Source organism: Pan paniscus, chromosome 16, assembly GCF_029289425.2.
Source record: "Pan paniscus chromosome 16, NHGRI_mPanPan1-v2.0_pri, whole genome shotgun sequence".
Classification (NCBI taxonomy): Eukaryota; Metazoa; Chordata; class Mammalia; order Primates; family Hominidae; genus Pan; species Pan paniscus.
This window is the reverse complement of record NC_073265.2, coordinates 32,210,531-32,233,363: the sequence shown is the minus strand read 5'-3', so window position 1 is coordinate 32,233,363 and position 22,833 is coordinate 32,210,531. Positions and strand designations below refer to the sequence as shown.

General features: G+C 39.2%; 1 protein-coding gene across 2 annotated transcripts in view; it reads left to right on the top strand.

The window, feature by feature from the left end:
* Positions 1 to 22,833, top strand: part of UBR1 (ubiquitin protein ligase E3 component n-recognin 1) — a 181,875-nt gene that overhangs the window by 138,559 nt on the left and 20,483 nt on the right. For both annotated transcript variants that reach the window (XM_034938606.3, XM_055098337.2), the window contains 7 exons: positions 1,176 to 1,231; positions 2,126 to 2,222; positions 8,180 to 8,247; positions 9,263 to 9,413; positions 15,569 to 15,656; positions 19,895 to 20,028; positions 22,134 to 22,242. In XM_034938606.3, the coding sequence (XP_034794497.3) occupies positions 1,176 to 1,231; positions 2,126 to 2,222; positions 8,180 to 8,247; positions 9,263 to 9,413; positions 15,569 to 15,656; positions 19,895 to 20,028; positions 22,134 to 22,242 (703 nt within the window). The remainder of the gene's footprint in view (positions 1 to 1,175; positions 1,232 to 2,125; positions 2,223 to 8,179; positions 8,248 to 9,262; positions 9,414 to 15,568; positions 15,657 to 19,894; positions 20,029 to 22,133; positions 22,243 to 22,833) is intronic.

Below are 22,833 nucleotides of genomic sequence, written 5' to 3'. Positions count from 1 at the left end.
CTCGTATCTGCTGCTAAGGATCAGTGAAAATAAGAGTAATTTAGGAATAAATACCATGGACAACAAAACACAAATCTGTGATTTTGGTATTTTAATTTTCTCTTTTTCTTTCTCTTTTTTTTTTTTTTTGAGACAGGGTCTCACTTTGTTGTCCAGGCTGGAGTGCAGCGGTGCAGTTATGGCTCACTGCAGCCTTAGCCTCCCCAGGCTCAGGTGATCCTCCCACCTCAGCCTCCTGAGCAGTTGGGACCATAGGCATGTGCCACCACGCCCAGCTAATTTTTGTGTTTTTTGTAGAGACAGGATTTCACCATGTTGTCCAGGCTGGTCTTGAACTTCTGAGCTCAAGCAGTCCTCCTGCCTCAGCCACCCAAAGTCCAGGGATTACAGGCATGAACCACTGCACCCGGTCTCATTTTCTTTTTTTCCTATTGATCTTTTCTAATTCTTTTAAAATTGTACCCGAGGTCGGGCGCAGTGGCTCACGCCTGTAATCCCAGCACTTTGGAAGGCTGAGGTGGGCGGATCACCTAAGGTCAGAAGTGCGAGACCAGCCTGGCTAACATGCTGAAACCCTGTTTCTACTAAAAATACAAAAATTTAGCTGGCGTAGTGGTGCACGCCTGTAATCCCAGCTACTGAGGAGGCTGAGGCAGGAGAATCACTTGAGCCCGGGAGGTGGAGGTTGCAGTGAGCCGAGATCGCGCCATTGCACTCCAGCTTGGGCAACAAGAGCGAAAGTCTGTCTCAAAAAAAAAATTGTACCCAAAAGAGCAATGAAGTTATTTGTATCTGCCTTACATATTATTTTTAAACAAAATAGGCTATAATTACATATATAAATTACTTATTTTAGAATTTTTTGCATAAAAAAGATGCTGAAATGGGAAGAAGCAGTCCAGGCTGCTTTGTTTTTCCCAAGCATTCTTATAAGATTGCTGCAGGTGCTTTATTTTTTATGCTAGTAATTTGTAAATGATATACATTTGATTCTCTAATTTTCTCTCACTCAAAAATTGGAAAATTTTGGCATAGACTTAAAACACAAGACTTTGAAGGGGAAAAATGCAAATCATCTCATCAAAAATATTATTAAAGAACATTTGATAAAAAGTACAGTATATGATTATAGCACTATTCAGGATTTATTATTATTTTTTTTTTTATTCTTTGAGAAAATCTATTGGGAGATGAAGGAAAACCTCTGTTTGGAGCACTTCAAAATAGGCAGGTATGTATATTCCAACAAGGTACATGTAACTCATGGCATGCCTTTTTTCCCCCCCACAGTTTATTATTAAAAAAAAAAAAATCTTTACTCCTTTTCTGTAAAAATTAGCAGAATTCTATAGTGGGGAAAAAAGGAACTGCATCAGTCTTATAGGAAACTGAATAGCATGTGCACTTTACAGAGCTTTCTCAATCTCAGAGGTTAAGTGTAATTCATACAGAGATTTCATGTGATGATTACTTTTTCTCCCTTTGTTTGTTACACTTCAAAATCCTGATGTTTCCTATATTTTTCCTTCTCACTAATTTTACACCATTATGTAACATTGAGTATTAATGCTGGCTTAGCTCTGGATGAATCATCATACTGAATTCAAAAATAAAATTAAGACATGACTCCTTGATGGGCAGATACTGACACTACTGTAGGACTCTACTCCTGCCCCAGGCCTAAACCTCTTTATATAGTGATCCCTGGAAAACAGTACTAAAGAAATATGCAGAGTAGCCCTGTGAAGACAAAAGGGGTAATTGAGGTTGCCATTCCTTCCCTGCCATTTCCCTCTTATTTTTCTGACAGCTGGCACAGAAGACTAGAAGACTTGTGGTACACAGTGTGCTCAGCTCTGGGGAAAATACTTTTTACGTGAAAATTAAAATAATTATAGCTTTAATACCACTTTTTTATGAGAAAATCTATTAGAAATTTAGCAAGGCCATAAAACCTTGTACAGGTATTAAGAATATTGTAATTTATTTGCAATGATATAAGGTATATAATGAGTCTGCAGCTAATTCCGACAAACTAGAGTTGGTTTTTACCAACTCTTAAGTGGATGACTTAGGTCTCTCATCTTTCCTCATCTTTTTATCTTCCTTCTCTCTTACAATCTAGCATAATGGTCTGAAAGCATTAATGCAGTTTGCAGTTGCACAGAGGATTACCTGTCCTCAGGTCCTGATACAGAAACATCTGGTTCGTCTTCTATCAGGTAGAGTCTTCTCTGAACTATTATTATGTATTATATTATTTATATATCTTTTTCTATTGCATTTCTGGCAGTGTATTTCATTAGGAAACAACATACACTGCACTAATTTTGAGCACTCACTAATGAAATTTTACCACCTACAGAAGCCATGCAAAAAACAGATAAACACATAGCTGCCTCTGTAAAACTTGTGATATTATTATTATTATTATTATTATTATTATTATTATTATTATTGAGAGGGAGTTTCGCTGTTGTTGCTGAGGCTGGAGAGCAATGGTGCAATCTCGGCTCACTGCAACTTCCACCTCACGTGTTCAAGTGATTCTGCTTTCTTAGCCCTCTGAGTAGCTGGAATTACAGGTGCCCACAACCACGCCCAGCCAATTTTTATATATATTTTTTTTTAGCAGAGATGGGGTTTCACCATGTTGGCCAGGCTGGTCTTGAATTCGTGACCTCTGGTGATTCGCCTGCCTCCACCTCCCAAAGTGCTGGGATTACAGGTGTGAGCCACCACTCCTGGCCTTCATGACCGTATTTTTAAAATCTATATTTTCCAAATATTTTCAACTTATGTTTCGTCTACCTGCCTAGGTTATTGAACCAGTGTCTACAACCACTAACATCCATATATCCCCAATCCAGTTAGAAAAGGGAGCAATGATGTGGATAGATCATTTTAAAATATGTTTAGTTTTGTGTGTGGGTCAAATTCTTATGAAATAATGGAAATGCTACATTCAGTAATCTCAGAACTCAGTTCCATGCCCATTTCTTTGACAGGCTGGCTATAACAGCTAGTCTTCTCAGATTCTAACAAGTTAGAAATTTACTGAGAGTTCATATGGTGATCTCAATTAGTATAGAAATAAAATGAAGGGTAAGTCATTACACAGCATTAGAGTGATTTTGCTTTCCTTTTGGTTATCTGCATTTCCATCTGGGCATTTGAAGTCTACTATAAGCTCCTCTGCACCCAAACAGACCAGGCTTAAAGAGAGTTGTTTGTAAATCTGTTTGTTCATAAGTCCCAAATGTCATGAGTAGGGTAGTTTCAGCGTGCACTTCCCAGATATATTTCTACCAAATAAGAGTTATTCAGATTTTTTATGCTTTAAATCCAGGCATAATTTTCTTGTAGCTGAACTAGCAGACATTTTTTTTTCAGCAAAATAGACCTACTTCTTTACCTTGAAAATCTATTGAAGCCAATAGTGTTTTTCCTTGTCAATCCCCACAAGCTTCTTAGGGAGCTCTTCCTGAGCAGCTTTCCGCTCATCCTGTTGATGTGGAGATTCCACAACTCCTTCCAAAGCTACCATCCAAGTTTTGTTAGAACTTCTGCCATGCTTAGCTTTTATATTTTCAAATTAACTTCCAGTTGTCTCCTGAATTGGCTTCATGCTAATAGAAATCTAATGTTGATGCTGTTCCACTAGTCACACACTTAAAAGTTTTCCCTTCTTTCACTTACTTTTTTCCCTTCTTGGTCAGTTGCACAGGCCCAGAACCTTCCATATGTCACATGTGCTTGTCTTTGTTTTTAGGACCTCTTTCTGTTGAACAGTTTATCCTATTTGCATATCACTATTTTGTTTTTGTTTTTTAATTTTTTGGTATCTTTTTCATTTCAGTCATAATTTAGATATTTACTAATTCTTCCAAATAGTTTCACTGCTTTTGCACTTGTTACACATTATGGGATTTACAATGTTTAAAACAGCTTATTGCCCAGCATAGTGACACACACTTATAATCCCAGCTTCTCAGGAGCCTGAGGGGGAGGATCCCTTAAGCCCAGGAGTTTGACACCAGTGTAGGCAGTATAGTGAGACCTTGTCTCAAAAAAAGCACCAAAGAAGGAGACTAACATTATCACAGATGGTAGAGACTAAAATGATGGTGTATAATCTCTAATTAGCAATACTGGAGGAATTTATGTAGTGTAGCTTTATGCCTATATATGAAAGTTTTTCATATGAACATTTATTAGAGGTGCATTTTTATTTGTAAGATGTTAGGGCTATCAGATATGTTCCTTGCCATTTTAATGCTTATGATTGAATTAAGCAGAACTTCTATAAAAACAAACATAAAATAGCCAAATGCCAGATATGTACTTCACTAATACATGCTTCAAATATTGAGACAAGTGGCTGGATGCGGCGGATCACGAGGTCAGGAGGTCGAGACCATCCTGGCTAACATGGTGAAACCCTATCTCTACTAAAAAATACAAAAAATTAGCCAGGCGTGGTGGCGGGCGCCTGTAGTCCCAGCTACTCGGGAGGCTGAGGCAGGAGAATGGCGTGAACCCAGGAGGCAGAGCTTGCAGTGAGCTGAGATTGCCACACTGCACTCCAACATGGGCGACAGAGCGAGATTCCATCTCAAAAAAGAAAAAAAAAATTGAGGCAAGGAAGAAATCGCTTTGGGACTCTGCTGTTATCTCCTCTAACAGGGTAGGATTTGAACTGAGCCTTGAAGGGAGTACACATAATAGATAAATTGAGAGGAACAGAAGCTGCATTCCAAAAGACACAGGGCACATTTGAACAAAGATTGAGGAGGTAGGAAAGTGCGTGATGTGTTCAAGTAAATAGGTTTGATAGGAGTAGTGGCATCTATAGTTAGAGAAGCATGAAGGTTTTTTTTAATAAAATTACAGTGGCTTAAATGCCCCAGGCATAAGTTTGAACTTTATTCTTTAGGTAATCGGAATTTTTTGAAACGTTGTGGACAATAGTATTCTGAGCTTAATTTGATATTGAATAGGTTGGATTGAAGGAGGGAAAAATGAGAGGTAACATATGCATCTGAATGTGATAGCAGGAATTAGGGAAGACATTGGGGTGGGCTGGGTCAGGGGCAAGATTTTGAACTAAAATGAATAGCAGAAAAATTGAGAGAAATAAGGAAGTCCAGAATAGGAGCTATTTTCTATGTAAAGTGATGAGTATTGTTTTAATATGTTGATTTCTGCAGTAGCAATAGGACAGGCCGGGTGCAATGGCTTACACCTGTAATCCCAGAACTTTAGGAAGCCAAGGTGAGCAGATCATTTGAGCTCAGGAGTTCGAGACCAGCCTGGGCAACATGTTGAAACTCCGTCTCCACAAAAAACTTAGCCGGGTGTGGTGGTGCACTACTGTAGTACTGGCTACTCGGGAGGCTGAGTTGGGAGTATCACTTGCACCCAGGAGGTCGTGGCTGCAGTAAGCCATGATTGTACTACTGCACTCCAGCCTGGGCAACAGAGAGAGACTTTGTCTCTAAATGGATGGATGGATGGATGGATGGATGGATGGATGGATGGATGGATGGATAGATAGGACATACAATGCTCACTGCCATGTGCTATGCCTTGTACTAGAATTTTTAAATAAAATCTAATTTCTAGTCACCATCCTTCAAGGAAATTATTCTCCTGATTTACGAGAAAACTGAGGCACAGGGAAGTTGCATGACTTGTCCATGGTAATAAAACCAATAAGAAGTAGAACTAATATTTAAACCCAGGCCTGACCATAAAGCCCATGATTTTCCCACTATATCATGTAAACTTTGCCGAGGTGTTTAATTGTGCATAAAGGGTTGGCTTAACCCACAGTTAAAATGAAAATATGCATACCAAAATTGACTTTTGATTTCAAAAGAATTTTAAATATTTTTAGCAATCAGGAAAAGAAAAATCATTTAAAACTGCCTGTAAGAAAAATTTGATGACACAAAGAATATTCTTTTGGCTGAAAAGATGATGGAAATTAGGACGAGGGATCAGGAATTATTTAAATATTTTGAGTAAGCTGTAACATTGAGAAAAAAATAAGATAGGTAGTATCATAGACATGCTAACTGAAATATCAGAAATATTACTAAAAGATAATTTGAGGAAATGGGACCTAGAAACAGCAAATGACTTGTTGAAGTCACATAGCTAGTTAATGTCAGAGCCCTATGATCACTTTAGTTTGTTTTACGTAGCCAATATTAATAACATTTATAGAGTGGTTACATATGCCAAGCTTGGATAAGTGCTTTAAATTCATATGTTGACCTGGAGCAGTGGCTCACACCTGTAATCCCAGCACTTTGAGAAGCCAGGGGAGGCGGACCTCTTGAGGCGAGGAGTTCAAGACCAGCCTGGCCAACGTGGCAAAACCCCATCTCTACTAAAAATAAAAAATAAAAAAATTAGCTGGGCATTGTGGCAGGTGCCTGTAATTTCAGCTACTTGGGAGGCTGAGGCAGGAGGATTGCTTGAACCGAGGAGGCAGAGGTTGTAGTGAGCCGAGATTGCACCACTGTACTCCAGCCTGGGGGACAGAGTGAGACTCCATCTCAAAATAAAATACATAAATAATAAATTAATTTGTTAATGAACCTCCCAACAAACTTGCATATACTGCATGTAAACTTAGAGAAGTTAAGTCGCCTGTCACTTGCCTATGACCAGTAGTCACAGCCAATACTGGAAGCCATTTTAGTCTGACTTCAAAGCCCCTGATCTTAACCTTTATGCTTTTTGTTTAGAATCTTGGAATTTGAGGTTAAGAAATTGATCTAGTTACATGGCCAGGCGTGGTGACTCATGCTTGTAATCCCAGCACTTTGGGAGGCCGAGGCAGACAGATCACCTGAGGTCAGAAGTTCGAGCCTGGTCAACATTGTGAAACCCCATCTCTACTAAAAAAAAAAAAAAGAAAAAAAGAAAAAATTGGTTGGGCACAGTGGCTCATGCCTGTAATCCCAGCATTTTGGGAGGCCAAGGCAGGTGGATCACGAGGTCAAGAGATGGAGACCATCCTGGCCAACATGGTGAAACCCCATCTCTACTAAAAATACAAAAATTAGCTGGGCATGGTGGCACGTGCCTGTGGTCCCAGCTACTCGGGAGGCTGAGGCAAGAGAATCGCTTGAACCCGGGAGGCAGAGATTACAGTGAGCCAAGATTGTACCACTGCACTCCAGCCTGGCAATAAAGTGAGACTCCATCTCGAAAAAAAAAAAAAAAGCCGGGCGTGGTGGCGCGTGCCTGCAATCCCAGCTACTCAGGAGGCTGAGACACAAGAATCACTTGAACCTGGGAGGCGGAGGTTGCGGTGAGCCGACATCATGCCACTGCACTCCTGCCTGGATGAGAGAGCAAGATTCTGTCTAAAAAGAAAAGAAAAGAAAAGAAAAGAAATTTACCTAGTCTGAAAAGAGTCTTCTCCCTCATTTTTAAAAATAACAGCTTTATTTATGTGATGTTGAATCTTCTGAGCCAGAGTTCAGAACCAATACCTAGACCTACAATAATTCCTTCATTTTTATATAAACAAAACCATTCCTCTTGTCCTGACTTCTTAATTTCACTTCTTTGCCACTCTTGCTCTCACTTTTGGAATTACAGCTTTTCCTTAGGCACGGACCAGATTAGAAAGATTAAGTAGCTTTTGAGCTGTTTGCATTTCCTCCAGATGACCAATCTATATAAACCATTATCTAATTTTGTTCAGGATGATCTTCTCCATCCTCATTTTACCTACTCTGTTTTGCATGTTCTTCCCACTCACAACCCCAATTTTATTCACATATTATGTATCACAGAACGTTTAGAAATGGAAGTCAGAAAACAAGTGATAAAGGGAACATTGTATAAAAGTAACTCTTCTCATTCATTCAACAAATGTTTCTTTAACAATCTCTATATTTCAGTTGTCCTAGTTCACGTGCCATTTCCACCTAGATTTTACCTTTTAACCCTTAAACTGTATCCAAGGCTTTCTAGCAGCCTTTTCTCAGTTCAGTTTGTCTCTCATTATGGTTTTCATATCTCAAAGGTGTGTTGTATTAGTTTCTGTATTTTATAACCCTGTTATATGTTTGGTTTAGGTGTTTTTAGCTTGCATTTTATTTAACTACACTGCTATCTTACTGACTGAATTACATTAACTTTTTGTTTGTTTTAGTTGTTCTTCCTAACATAAAATCAGAAGATACACCATGCCTTCTGTCTATAGATCTGTTTCATGTTTTGGTAAGTGTTCAGTAATTTTGTTTAAGTCACTCATGTTGATAATTTCTTGTATTTTCCTCATTTAAATTCATGCCCTTTGTTCAAGATTATAAATTCTTTGTGTTTAATCTATAAAGTTTGGTCTCTCCTGTCCATTGTTTACAAATAGGTACAGATTTGATGGAGACTGTCAAAATCATTAAAAAAAAAAAAAAAAAAAAGCACTTCAATTTGTAATAGGTCTTGTCCTGGTTGATTACATTAGTGGGTGTCTGTACAGACAAGCCTTTTCTAATTCATATTATGCTCCTCTTCTGGCCTTTTTCTTAAGTTGCATATATGATATGCAGTCAATGACTGTGTGAGCTCTCTTAAAATCATTAATTATTTGGTGATGAGGACCAGACCATGGGTGTATCTAGGCTTCCTCAAAACACCTATGGATGGATGGCAACTGCCCTTAGTTTTTTGTAGAAATTTTCCATTCCTGTGATGATCTTATTCCTTCAAACCAAGTTCCGTAGAGAAAGCAGTATTGAGATTGGGAGCATGGAGTTTATGGATGCAGGGGTAGCCAACATCCTCATCCCCCTCATTATCTAGGCCTCTACCCAGTGGTCATCAACCCTGACTATCTTTTGGAATCTCCTGGGGAACTTTGAAAAGAACGCTATTAACTAGGCCCTACCCCAAGAGATTCTCATTTGGTTGGACTAGGGTAGGGCCTCTGTGTCAGTATTGTTTTAAGAACTCCTGTAATGTTGAATCTTTGAGCCAGAGTTCAGAACCACTACCTAGACCTACAATAAATAGACACAGCAAAGGGATAACCTATTTGGTGGTGATCATCGTCCTCCATTTATGGTACACTATATTCTAAGATATTCTATTGAATAAATAAGAAAAATATGGTTTTTATTAAAACACACACACACAAACACTGTGTAGCATCTGCTGCCCTTCACATTTAGTTATGACATTAAGTTATGTTAGTCTTTTATCATTAGCCATATTGATGTCCATTTTTCTCTCATAGGTGGGTGCTGTGTTAGCATTCCCATCCTTGTATTGGGATGACCCTGTTGATCTGCAGCCTTCTTCAGTTAGTTCTTCCTATAACCACCTTTATCTCTTCCATTTGATCACCATGGCACACATGCTTCAGATACTACTTACAGTAGACACAGGTAAGGTTTTCATCTGGGTGTTGACTATGAATAACATTTTGCCATGTTTTACTGGCAAAATTAATTATGCTTGTGATTATATAATGTATTTCTAGGTTCTGTGTTATGTTTTTTGTTGAATGATTATTTATCTGTTTTTTAATGGATACTGTTTAAACAAGGAAAGGTAGAATAAGCTGTGAAAAAGATAATTAGGTGAAACTACCTAATTATCAACTGCTCTACAGATATGCAGGGAGACCACTTGGACCTGCTTTTCCCTCTTTTTCAAATTCCCCATCCTCGAGGTCTGTCCCTACATGAGTTTTTTCAACCTTTTGATAAGGAGGTCCCTAAAACCATTCTTAATTCCTTCAGCTAGAATGATAGTACTTTCTTCCCCTTGTAGCATTTGTCATTAGTATCGTGTTTTATAGTTATTTGTGGTTATATCTTACTGTTGTTCTGCTCCTTTCCCTGTTTCTCCTCTCTCTCTGCTCCTTTGTCCTCAGTGTAAGTTTCTTGATGATAGGAAACAATGAAATTTCAACATCTTCCCTCTAAAACTGCAAGTATCTGGTAACACTTGTTAAACCCAGTAAACACTCATTAAATGTCTTTTGAATTAATGTTCATTTGAAGATACATTAGTAATACAACATTATGGAACGATGATACAGTTTTTCTTTTGGAGTCTGGTTTTTAATAGAGCAAAGTCTGGGGGCTGGGTGCAGTGGTTCATGCTTGTAATCCCAGTACTTTGGGAGGCCAAGGCAGGAGGATCCCTTAAGCTCAGAAGTTCAAGAACAGCCTGCACAAGATGGTGAGACCCTATCTCTACAAAAAAAATTTTTTTTAATTAGCTGGGCATGCTGGTGCGTGCCTGTAGTCCCAGCTACTTGAGAGGCTGAGGTGGGAGGATCACTTGAGCCCAGGAGTTTGAGGCTGCAGAGTGCTGTGATTGCACCATGCAGAGTGCCTTTACACCATGGCACTCCAGCCTGGGCAACAGAACAAGATCTCATCTCTTAAAAAAAGAAGAAAAAAAAAACCCAAAGCAAAATCTGGTCCTGGGTATCAGTGACCAATAAGGGCTTCTGAAGATTCATATAATGTAGAGAACAAACATAATTAAAGTGATGTCAGAATAAAATATGGCAAAATTACATGGGCATTTACCCTGTGGTACACCAACTCCATTTCTAGGAATTTATCCCAAAGCTTTACCAGCAAAAATATGAAATGATACAAGCACGACATTATTTATTGTGATATTACTTGGGATATCAAAAAAAACAGAAACAATTTAGCTGTCCATCAATGGGAGATTCTTTGAATAACCTATGATGTACCATATAATGAAATTCTATGCAGTTTTAAAAAGGAATGAACAAGATCTGATATGAATTGATCTCCATGATGCAATAAGTTAAAAAAGTAAGGTACAGAATAGTGGCTATAGTGTAGCATTTTTCTGTAAGGTATTTTATGCATATATGTGTTTATATACATTTTTGCTTATGTGTTTTATAAAAGAGACAATAGAGGCCGGGTGGTGGCTCACACCTGTAATCCCAGCACTTTGGGAGGCTGAGGCAGGCAGATCACCTGAGGTCAGGAGTTCGAGACCAGCCTGACCAACATTGTGAAACCCCGTCTCTACTAAAAATACAATAATTAGCCAGCATGGTGGCAGGTGTCTGTAATCCCAGCTACTCAGGAGGCTGAGGCAGGAGAATTGCTTGAACCCAGGAGGCAGAGGTTGCAGTGAACTGAGATCATGCCATTGTACTCCAGCCTCCCGATAAAAATCCATGCAGGTTATTATTGTGGATATCAACAAACTGATTCTAAAGTTTATGTGAGCCAAGCCCAGTGGCTCATGCCTGTAATCCCAGTCCTTTGGGAGGAATTTGAGCCTGGGCAGCATAGTGAGACTCTGTCTCTAAAAAAAAATAGGAAAATTTGCTGGGCATGGTGGCACATGCCTATAGTCCCAGCCATTTGGGAGGCTGATGTGTAAGGATTGCTGTAGCCCAGGAAGTCAAGGCTGCAGTGAGTTGGGATTGCACCACTGCAGTCCAGGCCGGGTAACAGAGTGAGACCCTGTCAATCAATCAGAAAGTAAGTAATAAATAAACAAACAAGTACATAAATAAATACATGAAGTATATATGGAAAGACAAAAGTCCTAGAATAGCCAGCTCAGTATTGGAGGAGAAGAAATTTGGAGAGTTGACACTACCCAACCTTAGGACTTACTATAAAGCTACAGTAATAAAGACAGTGTGGTTGGCAAAAGATTAGACAAATAGATCAATGAAATATGAAAGAGAGCCCAGATATAGACCCACATATTTGTAGTCAACTGATCTTTGACATTTGAGCAAAGGATCAAAGGTAGTCTTTTCAACAAATGGTGTTGGAACAAGTAGACATCCATGTCCAATAAAATGAATATAGACACAGACTTTACACCCTTCACAAAAATTAATTCAAAGCAGATCATAGACCTAAATGTAAAATGCAAAACTATAAAACTCCTACAAGATGGCTGGGCACGGTGGCTCACGCCTGTAATCCCTGCACTTTGGGAGGCCGAGGCGGGTAGATCACGAGGTCAGGAGATCAAGACCATCCTGGCTAACACGGTGAAACACGGTCTCTACTAAAAATACAAAAAATTAGCTGGGCGTGGTGGCGGGTGCCTGTAGTCCCAGCTACTTGGGAGGCTGAGGCAGGAGAATGGCGTGAACCCGGGAGGCGGAGCTTGCAGTGAGCCGAGATTGCTCCACTGCACTACAGACTGGGAGAGAGTGCGAGACTCCATCTCAAAAACAAAACAAAACAAAAAAAAAACTCCTACAAGTTAACATAGTAGAAAACCTAGATGACCTTAGGTATGGAGATGACTTTTTAGATACAAAAGCAAAGGCATAATCTGTGAGAGAAATAATTGATAGGCTGGACTTCATTATAATAAAATTAAAAACTTATGCACTGAAAGACAATGTCAAGAGAATGAGAGACAAGCCACAGTCTGGGAAAAAGTATTGCAAAAAGCACTTCTGATAAAGGACTGTTATCCAAAGTATACAAAGAACTCTTAACACTCAACAATAAGAAAACAAACAACCCAATTTAAAAATGAGCGATGAGGCCAGGTGCTGTGGTTTATGCCTGTAATCCCAGCCCTTTGGGAGGCCAAGGTGGGCAGATCACTTCAGCCAGGAGTTTGAGACCACCCTGACCAACATGATGAAAACCTGTCTGTACTAAATGTACAAAAATTAGCCTGGCATGGTGTGCACACCCGTAGTCCCAGCTACTTGAGAAGCTGAGAGATAAGAATCAGTTGAACCCAGGAGGCATAGATTGCAGTGAACTGATAGCATGCCACTGCACTCCAGCCTGGCAACGGAACAAGACTTGGTCTCAAAAAAACGGGGCAATGAGCCAGGTGCAATAGCTCATGCCTGTAATCCCAACACTATAGGAGGCTAAGGCAGGAAGATTGCTTGAGCCCAGGAGTTTGAGACTACCCTGGGAAACATAGCAAGATCCCGTCTCTAAAAAATAAAGTGGGCAAAGCACTTGAAAAGACACCTCACCACAGAAGATATACAGATGGTAAGTGATCATAATGTTCAACATCTATATGCCATTAGGGAATTACAAGTTAAAACAATGAGATACCACTATACACCTATTAGAATTGCCAAAATCTAAAACACTGACACCACCAAATGCTGGCAAGTATGTGGAGCAACAGGAACTCTCATTTGTTGTTGATGGGGATGCAAAAGGTACAGTCACTTTGGAAGACAGTTTGACAGTTTATCACAAAACTAAATATACTCTTACCATATGATCCAGCAGTCATGCTTCTTGTATTTACCCAAATGAATTAAAAACTGAACTTCACACAAAACTGTGCACAAGGATGTTTATAGCAGCTTTATTCATAATTGCCAAAACTTGGAAGCAACCAAGACATCCTTCAATAGGTGGGTGGATAAATAAATTACAGTATATCCAGAGAGTGGAAATATTATTCAGTGCTAAAAAGAAATGAGTTATCGGCTGGGCACGGTGACTCACACCTGTAATCTCAGCACTTTGGGAGGACAAGACGGGTGGATCACCTGAGGTCAGGAGTTCAAGACTAGCCTGGCCAGCATGGTGAAATCCCATCTCCACTAAATAAATACAAAAATTAGCCAGGCATGGTGGTGCACACCTGTAATCCCAGCTACTCAGGAGGCTGAGGCAGGAGAATCCCAGCTACTCAGGAGGCTGAGGCAGGAGAAACGCTGGAACCCAGGAGGCGGGGGTTGCAGTGAGCCAGGACTGCACCACTACACTCCAGTCTGTGTGACAGAGCGAGACTCCATCTCAAAAAAATAAAAAAAATAAAAAGAAGAAATGAGTTACCGAGTGATGAAAAGATGGACAAAACCTAAATGCCTATTACTAGATAAAATAAGTCAATTTGAAAAGATTGTATACTATACGAATCCAACTATATGACACGCTAGAGAAGACAAAACTATAGGGTCAGTAAAAGGATTAGTGATTGCCAGGGGTAAGGGTGCTGGGGGAGGGCTGAATAGGCACAGCATAGAGGATTTTTAAGGCAGTGAAACTGTTATGAAAAATACTACAATGGTGCATGCATGTCATTATTACACATTTGTCCAAACTCATAGAATGTAAACACCAAGAATGAACCCTAATGTAAACTGTGGACTTTGGGTGATAATGATGTGGCAATGTAGGCTCATTGATTATAACAAGCGTACAACACTGGTGCCAAATGTTGATAGGTGGGGGATGTTGTGTGTGCATAGAGACAGAGGGAATCCTCTGTACTTTCTGCTCAATTTTGCTGTGAATCTAAAACTTCTCTTAAAAAATAAAGTGTATTAATTAAAAAATAAAAATCTTATTTTGTGGGTGTATGCATTTGTCAAACTCATCATCAAATAGAGCACTTGATATTTGTGCACTTAATTGCATATAAAATTTACCTCAAATTTATAAAGAATCCCTTAGAATTATTGAACTCTCTTACATTTGAATTGAAAAAATCAGTATGAATTCATGATGCGTTTTTTAAAAGTATAGGAATAAAGAGATGTTATTTGGAAAATGAAAAGGACTAGCAGTATTCATTCAAGATATGATAAAATTACTGAGGGCAACTTGAATCGTGACCTTCCAGATGAATTAATACATAAACAAAAGCATTTTTAAAACAACAGAGCACTACTCAAATGTGCTATAACTATACCTCACAGCAAACTACAAGGTAGACATTTGTATATCAAGTTTAATACAATATTTCTGAAGTTCAGAGAACTTATGTAGCTTATCCAGAGTCTTAATGTAAGTGAGAGAGTTGGCAGTTGCTGGAAGGGTTTAGGATGGTCCTCCTTAAAGATAGGTTGATGGAGGAAAATAACCTCACAAAGTTCTCTTTATGGGACCCTTTGCTTGAGCATGAAGGCAGGACAGACACCTACTTCCCTTTCTAGAGGTTGAATTTCTATCTGCTGGCTTAGATTCCTAGGAACCCAAAGCAGGTTGATAATAATTTATTTCCATGGTCATATTATGATGAAGTAAGTATTTACATGTTTAGCAAGTAAATATTAAACATCCATGTTTAGTGATTCTGCCCTATTTGTTTCTCCAGCTAATATATAGATAAAGTTTACCTAACAACTTTAATATTCAGCATCAACTACTTAGATTAAAAACAGGTGGGGCTGGGCATGGTGGCTTATGCCTGTAATTCCAGCACTTTGGAAGGCCAAGGCAGGTGGATCACTTGAGGTCAGGATTTCAAGACCAGCCTGACCAACATGGTGAAACACACTAAAAATACAAAATTAGCTGGGCATGGTGGCACACGCCTGTAATCCCAGCTAGTTGGGAAGCTGAGGCAGGAGAATTGCTTGAATCCGGGAGGTGGAGGTTGCAGTGAGCCAAGATCGCACCATTGCTCTCCAGCCTGGGTAACAAGAGCGAAACTCTGTCTCAAAAAAAAAAAAAGGAAAGAACCTCAGTTGAATGAATCTACGTTGTTTATTGTCTTGGAACAATGAAATTGAAGTCTAATTTGTAAACTGAATAGCAAATACATAATTCATCTTGCAGAATTTCTTTTTCAGGCCTACCCCTTGCTCAGGTTCAAGAAGACAGGGAAGAGGCTCATTCCGCATCTTCTTTCTTTGCAGAAATTTCTCAATATACAAGTGGGTGAGTAACAATCCATTAGTTCAGTCTATTGTAATAATTCCATTTCTTGTTCAGTTGTTTGGCAACGTAACATTTGAATCATTTAAATTCCAGTTAAAAATAATCAGTTATTGCCTAGGTTTTCTTGTAGGGTTTTTATGGTTTAGGTCTTACATTTAAATCTTTAATCCATCGTGAGTTAATTTTTATGTAAGGTGTAAGGAAGGGGTCTAGTTTCAGTTTTCTGCATATGGCTAGACAGTTTTCCCAACACCATTTATTAAATAGGGAGTCCTTTCCCCATTGCTTGTTTTTGTCAGGTTTGTCAAAGATCACATGGTTGTAGATGTGTGGTGTTATTTCTGAGGCCTCTGTTCTGTTCTATTGGTCTATATATCCGTTTTGGTACCAGTACCATGCTGTTTTGGTTATTGTGGCCTTGTAGTATAGTCTGAAGTCAGGTAGCGTGATACCTCCAGCTTTGTTCTTTTTGCTTAGGATTGTCTTGGCTATACGGGCTCTTTTTTGGTTCCATATGAAATTTAATGTAGTTTTTTCTAATTCTGTGAAGAAAGTCAGTGGTAGCTTGATGGGGATAGCATTGAATCTATAAATTACTTTGAGCAGTATGGCCATTTTCACGACATTGATTCTTCCTGTCTGTGAACATGGAATGTTTTTCCATTTGTTTGTGTACTCTCTTATTTCCTTGAGCAGTGGTTTGTAGTTCTCCTTGAAGAAGTCCTTTTAAGTTGTATTCCTAGGTATTCTCTTTGTAGCAATTGTGAATGAGAGTTTGCTCATGATTTGGCTCCCTGTTTGTCTATTATTGGTGTATAGGGATGCTTGTGATTGTTGCACATTGATTTTGTATCCTGAGACTTTGCTGAAGTTGCCTGTCAGCTTAAGGAGTTTTTGGGCCATTCAGGACATAGGCATGGGCAAAGGCTTCATGACTAAAACACCAAAAGCAATTGCAACAAAAGCCAAAATTGACAAATGGGATATAATTAAACAAAAGACCCTCTGCACAGCAAAAGAAACTATCATCAGAATGAACAGGCAACCTACAGAACAGGAAAAAATTTTTGCAATCTATCCATCTGACAAAGGGCTAATATCCAGGATCTACAAAGAACTTAAACAAATTTACAAGAAAAAAGCAAACAACTCTATCAAAAAGTGGGCGAAGGATATGAACAGACACTTTTCAAAAGAAGACATTTATGCGGCCAACAAACATATGTAAAAAAGCTCATCATCACTGGTCATTAGAGAAATGCAACTCAAAAGCACAATGGGATACCTTTCATGCCAGTTAGAATGGCAATCATTAAAAAGTCAGGAAACAACAGGTGCTGGAGAGGATGTGGAGAAATAGGAACACTTTTACACTGTTGGTGGGAGTGTAAATTAGTTCAACAATTGTGGAAGACAGTGGCGATTCCTCAAGGATCTAGAACTAGAAATACCCTTTGACCCAGCAATCCCATTACTAGATATATACCCAAAGGACTATAAATCATTCTACTATAAAGACACATGCACACATATGTTTATTGCAGCACCATTCACAGTAGCAAAGACTTGGAACCAACCCAAATGCCTATCAGTGTTAAACTGGATAAAGAAAATGTGGCACATACACACCGTGGAATATCATACAGCCATAAAAAAGAATGAGTTCATGTCTTTTGCAGGGATATGGATGAAGCTGGAAACCATCATTCTCAGCAAACTAACACAGGAACAGAAAGCCAAATGCCGCATGTTCTCACAAGTAGGAGTTGAACAATGAGAATATATGGGCACAGGGAGGGGAACATCACACACCAGGGCCTGTCAGGGGCTGGGGGAAAAGGGGAGGGATAGCATTAGGAAAAATACCTAATGTAGATGACGGGTTGCTGGGTGCAGCAAACCTCCACCATGACACATGTATACCTATATAACAAACCTGCACGTTCTGCACATGTATAATAATAATAAGAATAATAATAATCAGTTATGAAGCTAGGTGCAATGGTTCATGCCTGTAATCCGAACACTTTTAGAGGCCAAGGCAGGAGGATTGCTTGAGCCCAGGAGTTTGAGACCACCCTGGGCAACATTACAAGACCCTGTCTCTCTATTTAAAAAAAAAAAAAAAAAAAATCTGTTAAGGGCTTTTAGCATGACTTTGTTTGCTACAGGATAGGTTTACAGTGAAGAAAACTTATTTTGATGATTTTACTTTGAAGTAAAAGATAGTAGGTTGGAATAACAGCTACCCACTTGTTTCTGAGACTGAAACAAGTTCAACACATCTTTACTTTTGTAAACTGTTCTGGAAGCATAGACAAAAGATGATTGGATTTTTAAAAAAAGGAGTATTTAGAATTAAAGTAAATGTAGAAAATAGAAAATAGGTTATCCTTTTACAGTGATCCATACAATTGATGCACTCAGTGCATGCATGTAGTTACAGGTTAAGGCCCTTATTGAGTAATATGGAAAATACATTGGCATTTGTATTTTAACATGCATGTAATATATACATAACATACAATAGTACATATATTGTGTAACAGTACATAATACATATATAATTTTTATATATATTCATAATATATATTTAAAATCTTATATATATGTAACCCTTGTGTAGAGGTTATAGTAGGAGTACAATAGGCATGCTCTGCTGAACTACATCTGCTGCCAAGTTCCCCTCATCAGTCACCTTTACCAGTCTTTCTTTTTTTTTAAGTTAATAGATTTTGTTTTTTAGAGACATTTTAGGTTTACAGAAAAATTGAGCAGAAAGTATAAAGAGTCGTCATTTGCTCCCTCCCCCTACCAGTTCCCGTATTATTAATACCTTGCATTAGGGAGGTACCATTTGTTACAATTGACTAACCAATATTAATACATTATGATTAACTCAAGTTCATAGTTTACATAAGATTCGCTTTACAGTATCATACAGAATAATTTAACTGCCACACACATCATTAGTCAATCTTAATATAGAAACCAGGAAATTATTAATTTTGTTTTAGCTAACAAGTTGCTTTGGTTAGTTATTGATAAATTTTTTTTCTCCACATTTCTTTACAAGGTTTTAATCTAAACAAAAAAAAAAAGGAAGCTTTAGTAACCTTTAACTTTTATGTTGAAGAATATACTTTATTTTAGGCCAGTCACGGTGGCTCATACCTATAATCCCAGCACTTTGGGAAACTGAGGTAGGAGGATTGCTTGAGCCCAGGAGTTCAAGATCAGCCTGAGCAAGATAGTGAGACCTTGTCTGTATTTAAAAAAAAAAAAAAAAAAAAAAAACTAGTTGAGCATGGTCACTCAGACCTATAATCCCAGCACTTTGGGAGGCTGAGGCGGGCGGATCACCCGAGGTCAGGAGTTTGAAACCATCCTGGCCAACATGGTGAGACCCCTGTCTCCACTAAAAATACAAAAAATTAGGCATGGTGGCGTGTGCCTTTAGTCCCAGATACTCGGGAGGCTGAGGCAGGAGAATCACTTGAACCTGGGAAGCAGAGGTTGCAGTGAGCCCAGATCGCAGCACTGCACTCCAGCCTGGGTGACAGAGCAAGACTCCATCTCAAAAAATAATAATAATAAAAATTTAAAAATAAAGAGTATACTTTATTTAAGAGTCAAGTTCCTTTAAAGTAGATTTTTTGGTTGCCTCTTTGTTTTTGTTTTGCTTTTGTTTTTTATCACCACCTAGGAAAAAGAAGAGTAGTTCCTTGCCTTAAAAATCCACATGGTAAAATATGTAAGATTTGTGATTTTCTTGAGGAAATTATTAGGAGATTTAAACACTGAAACTATTTGCTACTCAAATTTTTTTTTTTTTTTGAGTCAGCGTCTCCCTCTGTTGCCCAGGCTAAAGTACAGTGGCACAGTTTCAGCTCACTGCAGCCTCCACCTCCTGGGTTCAAGCAGTTCTCCCACCTCAGCCTCCCGAGTAGCTGGGATCACAGGTGCCCACCACCATGCCCGGCTAATTTTTGTACTTTCAGTAGAGACTGGGGTTTTGCCATGTTGGCCAGGCTGGTCTTGAACTCCTGACCTCAGGTGATCCACCTGCCTTGGCCTCCCAGAGTGCTGGTATTATATTTTGTTTTAAATGTTTAAAAATTGCATGGATAATAAATTACCTAAATGTTTAACTTTGTATTTGAAAAGGGGGATATGTTTAAATCTAGGGCTTTAGTCTGATGTGTATTCTGTTCTCTTCTGGAATTATTGTCTCCTAGCTCCATTGGGTGTGATATTCCTGGCTGGTATTTGTGGGTCTCACTGAAGAATGGCATCACCCCTTATCTTCGCTGTGCTGCATTGTTTTTCCACTATTTACTTGGGGTAACTCCGCCTGAGGAACTGCATACCAGTAAGTAGAAAAATGAAATCATGGAGTGGAAAATAGGAGATTTTCTTTGTTCTTACCTTCAAGCTCATGAATACAAGGTTAAAGCAGATAAAACCACTTCTCCTCTCCCCATTTCTTTCATGTGTGTTCCCTTCAAACATGAGCCCTGGTGTAGGTTAAAGGTGAGGCCAAAAAGTATATTAGCTTTATAATCTGCAAGACCTACTCTTCGCTCCTATCTATGTATAGGTTATGTGCTTGAGCTTATAAAATACCTGCATGCAGAATATAACTGATATGCTATACAAGAAATTAGAAACACTGGTTGTCTTTAGAGAAGAGAATTGTTTGGCTAGATAGGAGGAAGACTTTACTGTATACTCTGTTATTTAAATTTTGGACATGTAGGCCGGATGTGGTGGCTCACGCCTATAATCCCAACATTTTGGGAGGCCGAGGCGGGTGGATCACTTGAGGTCAGGAGTTCGAGACCAGCAAGGCCAACATGGTGAAACCCCGTCTCTACTAAAAATACAAAAAAATTAGCTGGGCATGGTGGCATATGCCTGTAATCCCAGCTACTCGGGAGGCTGAGGTGGGAGAATCACTTGAACCCAGGAGGCAGAGCTTGCAGTGAGCCGAGATTGCGCCACTGCACTCCAGCCTGGGTGACAGAGCAAGGCTCTGTCTCAAAAAAAAAAAAAAAAAGTACATATGACTACATTAAAGAATGAAAGTGCTGCTAGGAAAGGCCTACTAGAACCAACCTAGGCCATGCATATTTAAGCAATAGGATCACCTTCTCATTTACTTGCCTCTAAATCTAGACCAAAGTAGGGAAGCCTTCCTGTGGCTTTGTATGGGTAAAAATCAGAATATTTATATGATTTTGGAAGAGTCATCAAAATTGCTGAGATTCTTCCTTTTGTCCTTTGAGAATAAGCTGACCAGGTTACCGTTACTGGCTATCAGCTTCTTTATCTTGAACTCAGTTCAGTAGGGTTTATCTGATCTAGGTTTTTCATGGTCTTGTATAAAATAGGAGTCCACTTTCCAAGTAATTGCCAGCACAGATCTGTTGTTTGCTCACATACAAAAAAGTCATGTATTTATCTCATAGGTGCTACAGTACAGTTGTGAGTGAAATAAAGTCCTTTTTATTGGGAGGAATCCAATTATAAACAAATAGAGAAATACATATAATGTCAAATGCTGATAAATGTTGCAAGGCAGAATGAAGCAGTTCAGGAATAGAGGGTATTGGGGCCAGAGTGGGGAACTCTCCGAGATAGTTTTCATAGAATGCTTCTCTGTGAGGAGACATTGAGCAAACAGCTACATAGAGGGGGTTGAGTTGAACAGACAGTTGAAGGAAGAATATTCCTAAATAGAAGAAGTTATAAATGTCAAGGCTTTGTTTGACGTAGTCACAGAATTGCAAAGAGATGAGTATGGCTGAAGCCTAAGGGGGAGGGTAACAGGAGATGACAGGAGATGAGGTCTAAGAGGCAACCAGGGGCAGCTCACACAGGACCTTTGGGCCACGATAGGGACCTTGTATTTTATACTAAGTGTGGTTACACATTGGAGCCATCCGATCAGGAGAGTGACTCAATACAATTTATGTTTTAAAAAAATCACTGTGACTTATTTGCCACCCATGGGTTTTTTTTGTTTGTTTGTTTTTTGTTTTTTTTTTGAGACGGAGTTTCGCTCTTGTTGCCCAGGCTGGAGTGCAATAGCACGATCTCAGCTCACTGCAACCTCCACCTCCCGGGTTCAAGCAATTCTCCTGCCTCAGCCTCCCTAGTAGCTGGGATTACAGGCATGTGCCACCACGCCTGGCTAATTTTGTATTTTTAGTAGAGATGGGGTTTCTCCATGTTGGTCAGGCTGGTCTTGAACTCCCGACCTCAGGTGATCCGCCCGCCTCGGCCTCCCAAAGTGCTGGGATTACAGGCATGAGCCACCGTGCCCGGACTGCCACCCATGGTTTTATAGAATAAGCAATATACCCTCTACAAGGAAGAGTGTAGAAATAAGCATAAACAGTGAAGAAACTCTAATGCACAGATTGACCAGGTAAGAATAATGTGCTTATTAAATGTATTTTTATTCTCTTGCAGATTCTGCAGAAGGAGAGTACAGTGCACTCTGTAGCTATCTATCTTTACCTACAAATTTGTTCCTGCTCTTCCAGGAATATTGGGATACTGTAAGGCCCTTGCTCAAGAGGTACTATGGGGGTAAAATATTGTTGTTGGGTTATTATACAATTTGAAATTTTAAAATTACAATTACTTGCTAAGCTTTTAGTTCAATCAGCACTGATTAAAGGGGTGGCAAAAGTATAGGAGATTCCTAAGTTACACACTTAAGAAGTGGGGATAAGATCAACAGCCATAGGCAGTTGGAATTTCTGCTTGCTCCACTATAACTATCATTCATTTTATTTACTTTCCCCACAGCTGGTGTCTCATCTGTTTTAAATTGGGGGTGGGGGTGGGGATTTTGCTAGCAGGCATAAAGTCACAATTAGTATCAAAAGAACCCAAATTGGAACTGTATCCAAAATAGGAGCATATCTCACATGGTAGCGCATGTATCAGGAGAGTGACTGAGAAAAGAAGGAAGGTCATTTGGTAGATCAAAAAAAATACTTCAGTTAAATTTCCAAGAGAGAAATGTGTCCTTCTTTCAGAAAAACTTTTTACCCCATTGGTTACTGGCCCTCTTGTTCACTGTCAATGCTCCTAACCTCCAGTCTTCTTACCCTATCTTTGCCTGCACCATTTTCCATCATTTTTATAATCAGCTCTCACTGTA